Genomic DNA, 9,964 nt, shown 5'->3' with positions numbered 1-9,964 from the left:
CTGGCTTGTTCTTGAATTTTTAAAATAGAACTTTCATGTTACCTATATAGGTTTCTTCTTTTGTTTCAATACATATCATTGTTATGGTTTGGATATTGAACACTCCTTTAATGTCCTAAGAGTATAATCTTGTTCCTAGACCCCTTCTCTCTCTCTCTGCTTCCTGGCTACCAGATGAGTAGCATTCACTAACCATGTCCTTTAGTTTCTATGTTTATATCTAATCACAGAGAAACAATAGAACTAGATGTCAATGGACTAAGTTTGAACCAAAATAAACATTTTCTAATTTAGCTTGATCATATTGACTGTTTTATCACAGTAACAAAGTTGATTAAATACAAGCAGTGACAAAAATAAGCATTACATGACAAGGTAATGTAATAGATACTGAGGCCCAGGCAGGTTTGTCAAGTTCAGATGTATGTTTGAAACTGAATTATCACTAAAAGCCAGTTGTCCTCATTCCAAATGAGCATGCCAGGTAGTTCTCTTAATTGTGTTATATTATCCTTGCTTTACCTATGAAAGTACTGTCATATGAAAGTTAACTTATTGTTTTTACATAGTAAGCTATTCTAATAGAAATGTGAGTGAATGAGCTGTAACCCCCATCCTTTTCCATTTAATATACTGAATGCATATAGGCAGGTTCACTCATTTTTTATAAAAGCCAACACACAGAACTTGGGAGTAGAATATTGTTTACAAAAATGGAGAGACTCAGAGACAAAAAGATGTTCACAGACTTATCAATGGATACTAAAATTTTTAAAAGTATGGTATCCTAATACATGGTATGGTAACCATTAATCAAAACTAAGCTATGTTTTCAGCAAGCTACAATGAAAATATATTTTTGATCACAGGTAGTGTTTAAAGTGATAAATATATTTGTCATAATTTAAACATTACTCAATATATAAATTTGTTGAACCCTTACATCATAGTTTATAGGTATGCATGATTGTTTCCTATGTAAGTTTTAATGTAAAAAATTCCAAAATATTAGTAGGAAAAGAATTAAAACACAAAATTTTTAGTAGAGCCAGTTTGAAATTTTACTGACAAATTAGGTAAAGGACTTTCCAATTCATGTCAAAAGATAGGTCTATTCTTGTTGAACGGAATATTGTTGTTTGGATAACAACCACATTTAAATTGTTTCTGTATTTAATGTCTTACCTGGTGGGAATGTTCCGCAGTAGCAGATTGAGAGTAGCTCAGCACTTCTAACACAACGTGGTAAGTTATTGAATGAGGACCGGACCGAGTGTATTGGCATTCGCGGGAGATGTGCCACAAAATTCCACTTCTGTTTTCTGTTATGAAATGGCTCAGGCATGGCTGCTAGATTTTGGCTTCTAATTTCATAGTCAGGACTCTCAATGAAATGAGATCCTGGATCTGAGGCAAGTACACTCAGCTCATGAGAGTGAAACTTTCAAGCCACAGTGAAAAATACAAAGAAAAGACTTTACCAGATTTCTGGGAAGCACCAGCCTACGAACAACAGTTGACTGACAGCTCCCTACTTCCATCTGCGCCTGCGTGCTTGATCGTAAAGGACTGTGTGGGCGTGACCGGAAATGTGGGCGTGACCGGAAATGAGTAATCGCAATATCCGCTTTTCTTCAGCGACCAGTTATTTTCTGCTGTTCTTCGAGGGCCGCGAAGCCTCCGAGAAGCTTTGGTTTGAGCGTGTCCTGTGAGGAACCTCCATTTGTCAAGGTATCTTCTGGGACATTCTTACCCCACAGACCAGAGGCTTTCCCAAGGAGGAGACTCTCTCCATTTTATCCAGTCCTATCCCTATGATTTAATTTCGGGTGTTTCCAACGGCTGCGGGTGTGCCCCTAGGCTTCCGTTTGGCAGTCAGGGATGAAAGGTGAATAGAAGAGACAGCCTTCAGCAAAGAGAGAAACAGTCAGGAGTAAAGATAATATTGTGAGCTGGAACCGAGACCACAAGTTCTAAATTTTCCCATTCCTTTTGAGTTCCTAAGTCAGTCCTCTTAAAGGAAGAGCGCAAGGCAGCTTTTCGTGGCTTAATGGTAGAATCTACCAACAAAGACTGTACAAATTATCTCGTCCTCTGTTTTCCAGGGCAACCTCTTCCTCATCCTGTTTGCAGTACTACCTGTGGTCCCCACTACAGTCATCATGCCTCGTGGCCAGAAGAGCAAGCTTCGTGCCCGTGAGAAGCGACGCCAGGCCCGTGCTAAAAACGCACAGGAGAAAGAAGCCTCTCCAGAGCCTTTCTATGAGACACATCAGGCTATTCCTGTTGCCGGTACGCCTACACCTCCCAACATACCAATGGGAGAACAGTCTACAGGTGACCAAAACCTAGATGAGAAAAGTTCAGATGACTCTGACATTGAAGAATGGTGTAAAGATCCTATTAACAACAAAGTCGTCTTACTGGTGCAGTTCCTGATAGAGAAGTATCAAAAGAAAGAGGTTGTTACAAAGGCAGATATGTTGAAGAATGTTATCAAAACTTCTAAGAGCCACTTCAATGAGATCCTAAAGAGAGCCTCAGAGCACATGGAACTGGCATTTGGTGTTGATCTGAAGGAAGTGGATCCAAACAGGCACTGCTATGCCCTGTTTAACAAACTAGAACATACCTTTGATACAGTGATAGGTGAAGAAAAAATGCCCAATAGTGGCCTCCTAATGATTGTGCTGGCTGTGATATTCATGAAAGATAACTGTGCCACTGAAACTGAGATCTGGAATGTGCTGAATATGATGGGTGTATATGCTAATAGAAAGCACTTCATCTATGGAGACCCTAAGAAAGTCGTAACTGAAGATATGGTACAGCTAAAGTACTTGGAGTACCGACAAGTACCCAACAGCAATCCTCCATCCTTGGAATTCATGTGGGGTCCAAGAGCCTCTGCTGAAATCAGCAAGATGAAAATCTTGGAGTTCTGGGCCAAGATCCATGATACTACACCAGATTCCTTCGAAACCTTGTATGAAGCAGCTCTGAAAGATGAAGAAGAGCGAGCCCAAGCCAGGGCTGCAGCCAGGGCTCGTACAGGTGCAAAGGCCAGTTCATATTCAAGAGCCATGATGTGCAGCTCCTCCCATGCTAAGTAATATCTAAGGCTATTTCTTCAGTATTTGTAAAGGTCTGTAAGCTACCTAATAGTGGAAGGTTTATATGCTGTGAAGGGAGCAAGTGCTTATAATATTTCTATTTCTCTTTTATATTAGTAACTTCCAGTTTTCCCCTTTTCCCTCTCTTAATTCTAGGTTGCAATCAAAGTTTGAAGTCTGGAGAAGATTTTTCTTTGTGGAAACTAAAGACAATGGACAATTTAAATGGTAGAAGGAGCACACTGAATATCATTGTTGCATTCTTCTGCCATATTTAAGTTTCATATTAGTTTTTATGTGTTATATTTCATACATTTTTTTAAAAAGGTTTCAGTACTTTTAAAATGTGAAATAAGTAATGCATTTCCTTATACATTTATTGTCTAGAGCTGTTTGGGGGAAGAGTGACTTTTCTTTAGGGTTGTGACCACTGTGTTCTCCATGTCCCAGTGGATGACCCTACACCTGGGCCCATACGGGTAGCACTAACTGAACTTTTTTTTTTTTAGAGATGTATTAGAAGAAAGAGTTATGTATCAGTTAGAATTTACCAGTTTGTTCAATATTAGTGTCTTGTTGGCTCAGTGAGTAAAATCTGGGTTAAAATATAGTCAATGTTAAATAACATTGAGAAAGCATAAATAGAAAAAGAAAAATGAGAGGATACTTAGTTCTTAGTTTTCTTTATTTCAGTTCACTGTATACAAATAAAATGTATATACTTTGAAATGTTTTACTAAGTAATTTAGGTGATAATAAACTTTTTAAGCAGTAATTTATGTTTACCAATTTATTCGTTATCCAATATTAATTAGCACTTGGGTTTTTAAAGTTATTCTCTTAGAAGTGGGGACTTAATACATGCCAGAAGAGGGAAAATCAGTTTTCCCCAATAGAGTAACATTGGGTATATCAACCACTCCAGGACAGTCAGATAGATGGTCCTCATGTTCAGTAGTAGTTGAACATATAATGCACTCCACAAGTTTGTGTGTGTGTGTGTGTGTGTGTTTGCATGCACACATATGCCTTTATTGGTTACAGTCAGACATAGTTTTCTTTTTGGCGTAGTTTTATTTTGCTTTCTGGAATTTTTGTGGTTATTGTTATTACATTGGGTGTTTGCTTTATTTAAAATTGGGTGGATAAGAAGGGAAAGAGGAACTGGAATGACTTAGGGGAGGAAAAGAATATGATCAAAATATATTTAAATTTTAAAATTGCTTCAAATAATAATAAATACTTAAAAAGTTGGGGAAGTGAGAAAGATACCAAGCCTTTCTCCTTAGGATTTTCCAAGTAAATAACAACAAAAGTATGAGGAAGAAAATGAAACAGCTTTTAAAACCTGAGGACAAATAATACAAAGGAATAAGGAGGTAAAAGATACGGGAGTGCAAGAAAAGTATGCAGGGTCATTTAGCTAAAAATAATCAGGCAACACTATTGGATCGCCTTCCCCTAACTGGAGAGTCTGGTTGGTCCTCAGATGGGGAAACTGTGCTTAGCCCCTCTGAGACTAAATGTCCCAGGGTGGGGTGATAACTAAGGCGACTTACCCTTCTCTCAGGAGAAGGTGAGGGGTGGTAAGGGAAGGGATTTGTAAGGGTGGTACTGGGAGAGGAGGGAGGAGACTGCCATTGGGATGGAAAGTGAGTAAAAATTAGATTATAAGAAAATAAAAGTAGGCTAAAATTATTGGAAGAAATGGGGTTTTTTGTTTGTTTGTTTTGTTAGACTGGGAGTGTCTCTACAGTGATATATAGTTGGGCCTTCTCTGTCAGTGGGTTTCACAAACAAAAAATACAACCCAACATAGACAATAATATTTAGAAAAGTTTATTTGCCATAAACATGTACAGAATTTTTCTGGTTTTTATCCCATAAGGATGGTAATTGGCATAAGAAAGATGCAAATACCATACTATTTTATATAACACACATAAGTGGATATTGTCATTAAGAATCATGAACATGTGTTATAGAATTACTCCCACAAGCACATGAGGGATGATTGCACTTTTAATTTTAGTTAAGTAGTAACTTATACAAAACTGGTGACCAAAGCTAAGACACTAATGTCATGTCTCACCATGGAAGGACAAAATCCTGAAATACAAGTGCTTCCTCCTGTTTAAGGGTTAAAGTGGGAGTGCTGCTGCTGGAGAGATGGTTCATGTGTTAAGAACATATAATGTTCTTGCAAATGACCCAAGTTCAGTAACCAGCACCTACATCAAAAAGATCATTCCTCCTTGAACTTTAGATCCAGGGGATCCAATACAAACATATAAATAAAACCATTTTAAAAAGAATTATTTGGGAAAATAGGTTTGATTATTAAAAATCACATAAAAAGCTTAACCTGCCAGTGGTGTGTACCAATAAGGAGGTAGAGACAGGCCTCATGGTCTCATTGGCTAGCTAGCTTAGTCTATGGACAAGATCCAGGCTAGTTAGAGACCCTGTCTCAAAAACTGAGAGTGACAACACATAAGACAGAGCGCCCAAAGATAGCCTTGGCCTCTACATTCACATGCATGAAACTGTATGTGCATCTACAAACGTGCACAAATAATACATACATATCCATATGTGAATGTACAGATGCAAACAAACATCCATACAATATAGCAATTATTATAAGTAACCAGGAGAAAATATGTTATAAATGGATGATGGCCTGGACGACTTGTTCAATTCTCATGACAACACAGCACTATCTTCTTTTATGCACAGTGTCTCCAAGGAGTTTCTGAGTATTAAGTATAAAAGTGACTTGAATGAGATGCGCTTATTGGCTTGCTTCATTCTGCACTAAAAAGCATAGGTCTAATGGCTTAAAAAGACACTTTTAATGAATTAAATTTAATTGGGCAATGAAATGGGTGAAAATAGGGGTGGCTTCAATAGAAAGATAACTGAGAAGTAATTTGCTAATCCTTTAAATTCTATAACACTGATGACTTGTTTCCAACTGGGGAAGACAGTTTTTTTTTTTTTTTTTTTTTTTTTTTTTTTTGGTTTTTTGAGACAGGGTTTCTCTGTGTGGCCCTGGATGTCCTGGAACTCACTCTGTAGACCAGGCTGGCCTCGAACTCAGAAATCTGCCTGCCTCTGCCTCCCAAGTGCTGGGATTAAAGGGATACAGGCTACCACTGCCTGGCAAAGACATTGTTTCTTAATTTGCATTGCATTGCAAATTAAGTAACTTAACCTCTAATGGGGAAAATTGCATATGTATTTACTGAAAAGCATTATCTAGTAACTTTGGCATTGTTTTAGAAATTTACTGGCTGTCCTGAATGAAATAAATCTTATCAGAGGAGAGTATAGCATTATCTGTAGTAAAAAGTGGTAACTTTGTGATAACTGTCATTCTTCAAAGATGTAATTTCTATAATCTCTTTGCCAATTTAATTGCTACATACATTCCAAAAGCCCCTACCAGGATGACACATCAAATGTAATTATAAAACTTAAAATTTTTTTTTTTTGTCTTAAGAAAAACTAATTTTGTGTTCACTATGTTGCCTCTACTGTCTTAGAACCAACTATAGTAGCCTGAGCTGGCCTGAAACTTGCAAATCTTCTACCTTCACCTCCTAAGTGCAGGTATTAGAGGTATATATCACTATCCTAGGCTGAATTTGTAATCTTCTCTTTAAAAATATTTTTATTTGTTGAGAATTCCATATATATGAACTTTTCATATGCATATTATATTATATATACATATATAATGCATTTTGATAACATTTACTCCCCTTCTAAGTCTCAAACTTCCTCCACATTGTGTGCCCTTCTAATTTCCTATACTCTCAGGGGGGGTTGTTTATTTATTTGTTTGTTTTAATATTTATCTTTAATCTTTTTTTAACAGTCCAGTCATTATCTGCCTCCCAGTCCACCCTCTGACAGTTCCTCATCTCATTCCTCCTTCCCACTGTCTCTAAGAGGATGCTCCCACCTCACTCTACCAGACCTTCCAACTCCCTAGAGCCACAAGTCTCTAGAAAGTTAGGTGCATCTTCTCAAACAGGAAATCCTCTGCTGTATATGTGTTGGGCCCTTGGACTAGATCTTGTATGGTACCTGGTTGGTGGCTCAGTGTCTTAAAGATCTATGGGGTCCAGGTTAGTTGAGACTGCTGGTCTTCCTATGGGGTCACCCTCCTCCTCAGCTTTTGCCAGCCTTCCGTAATTCAACCATAGTGGTTCCTAGCTTCTGTCCATTGGTTTGGGGTAAATATCTGCATCTGATTCTTTCAGCTGTTTGTTGGGTCTCTGAAAGGACAGCCATGTTAGGCTTCTGTCTCTAAACACACCATAGCATCAGTAATAGTGTCAGGCCTTGGAGCCTCCCCTTGAGATGGATCCCAATTTAAGCCATTCACTGGATCTCCTTTCCCTCATGCTCTTCTCCATTTTTGTCCTTCAATTAGTGCTACCTAAGTGTAAGTGCTACCTAAATGTGTGTACAGGTATAAGACCATACAATGAAGCACAAGCAATATTCCAGTGTCTAAATCCCCAAAGAAAACTCTCTCCAAGAACCTTTCAACTGACAATAGCTCCTTATCTATGGATGGGGACTCATGAACCCTTCCTCAATCCATGCTGGAATCCTGGCCAGTTTTATGTTGTGCTGGTCTGGTGCTGCCAGGCATAGCTGCTGGAAGTTCATGAGTATGAAGACCCTGTCATGTCCAGAATATGTTGTTTTACAGCAGTACTCTCTAGCCTCTTTAGAACTTTCTGGCTTTCTTTCTCAGTGTTCCTTGAACATTGGCAGTAGGAGTGGGAAGGTAGTATGATACAGATTTCAAATTTACAGCTCAGAACTGCACCATTTTAAAGACTGGACTATGAAACTGAACAAACTAAATTCTCAAAAAGAAATAATACAAGTATAAGCTACAAGGAGAATATAAACAAATACGAGGGTCCAAAAAAGGATATTATTTGTTGATTAACTTTGTTAAAATGTACCAGTATTTGTTAAGATCTTCATTATCTGCAATAAAAATTAAATACTATTATTATTTCTTGGAGAAAACTACATTTTCATTTGCATGTGGTAATCAATGGTGGTTTACATTCTTCTGTAACTCTAGTTATAGGGGAACCAGTATCTTTTTATGGTCTCTGCAGGAACCAGGTAGACATGCAGTGCACGTAAATGCATGCATGCATAATATTTATGCACATACAATAAAAATTTGAAATCATTTTTAAAAGAACTTCTGTGCACCTCCTGAAATGGTATTTCTAAAATTGGAAGTATTCAAATCTTTATTGCCTACTTTAAAATATTCATTTTCATCAAAATACCAAATATAAATACCCATAATTCTATAGAAAATACCCATAATTCTATAGAATCTTGAAAGTTATTTTACAGACAAGTGTAAATAAAGCTAGAAAGAATAAGATGTATGAGAAAATGGGATGAAAAGTTTCCATCCCTTTCTTACAGAAAAGCCCTTCTACTCTGAGAAACTGCTGTATTATGACTCAGAAGAAGTTATATGAAATTTCAGGGCTGTGGAGAAAGAAAGCAAGCTTGAGCAGTGTTTGATCAGCAAGTATATTATTTTCATTGACAATCTGAGAAAAATATTTTAGTTAATTATATGCAAAGCAAAGCAAAGGAATATTGAGAGACTGTATGGAGTTCTGTCATAGAGAAACACAGGAGATATCCTTGGGCTTATTTAATTTTTGTGAACAAGAATAGTTCACTGCAGAAGGACAAAGTTGAGGCCAGGAAGATTTCATAATCTTCACTGTTTTCCAATATTAAAGAGCTTAGATAAAATTAAACAATATGAAGATAAAAATTTATTACTGAAAAAAAGCACCTGGATATGATACATTTTATATCTGTTAAAGAGCACAAACAGAAGGAAATTTCTTGTAGGTATACAGCCAAGAGACAAACCTATTAAATACGTATTCTTAAAAGGTACCTACCTAGTTCTGGAATAACAAAACATGATGCTGCCATTTGTTGCATGTGGTTATTACTAATTTTACCTAGTAATTGAGTTTGCTTTCCATGTTAAATATTTTTTATCTAAAGGAAAAATTAGCCTGTAGAGTAAAATTCTTTTTAAAGGTTTTTCAGTTTTTAGAAGAAAAAAGACAAGGATACAAACATTTCTAGAGTAAATAAGGTAAAACAAAAATTAACTATACACCTATCATAGATAACTAAACAAGACCTAAACAAGGATATTATTAAGAAACATGATCAGGCTGGTGAGATGGTTCAGTAGGTAAGAGCACCGACTGCTCTTCCAAAGGTTGTGAGTTCAAATCCCAGCAACCACATGGTAGCTCACAACCATCCGTAATGAGATCTGACGCCCTCTTCTGGTGCTTCTGAAGCCAGCTACATTGTACTTACATATAACAATAAATAAATCTTTAAAAATTAAAAATAAAAAATTAAAAAAAGAAACATGATATTATGGAAGGTTGGAATAGTTAGGTCTCAACCTTAGACAAAGAATTATAGTCAATTAAGGAAAGCTGAGAGTGATAGAAGTGCTCCCATAAATGGTTATCCAATATCAAATAGTCAGCTCTGAAATTATATGCATAAAAGTAACTTTATATGAACTTATTAGGTTGTATTTATAAATTTATGAATATGTAAACATATACATATATATACCAACAATTGAAGAAATAGAGGCCAAAAACATGAAAGAAAACAAGAAGGAGGGTGAATGATAAGGGTTAGAGGAGTGAAAGGGAAAATAATGTTATTGTATTTGGATTTTTGTTTGTTTTTTGGAGGGGAAACCGGGAATGGAGAAATTTACATGTAAATAAAGAAAATAT

At 36.6% G+C, this 9,964-nt stretch overlaps 1 protein-coding gene and 1 long non-coding RNA gene across 2 annotated transcripts in view; both read left to right on the top strand.

The window, feature by feature from the left end:
* Window positions 1-9,964, top strand: part of LOC116086750 — a 499,581-nt gene that overhangs the window by 466,258 nt on the left and 23,359 nt on the right. The gene's annotated exons all lie outside the window — the stretch shown is intronic.
* Window positions 1,666-3,888, top strand: Mageb18 (MAGE family member B18). Its single transcript, XM_031364846.1, has 2 exons — window positions 1,666-1,731; window positions 2,106-3,888. Exon 2 carries the CDS (start codon window positions 2,163-2,165, stop codon window positions 3,111-3,113), a length of 951 nt encoding a protein of 316 aa, XP_031220706.1. The 5' UTR covers window positions 1,666-1,731; window positions 2,106-2,162; the 3' UTR covers window positions 3,114-3,888.

This window comes from Mastomys coucha, chromosome X, assembly GCF_008632895.1.
Source record: "Mastomys coucha isolate ucsf_1 chromosome X, UCSF_Mcou_1, whole genome shotgun sequence".
Classification (NCBI taxonomy): Eukaryota; Metazoa; Chordata; class Mammalia; order Rodentia; family Muridae; genus Mastomys; species Mastomys coucha.
This window is presented reverse-complemented; position numbering and strand designations above follow the sequence as displayed.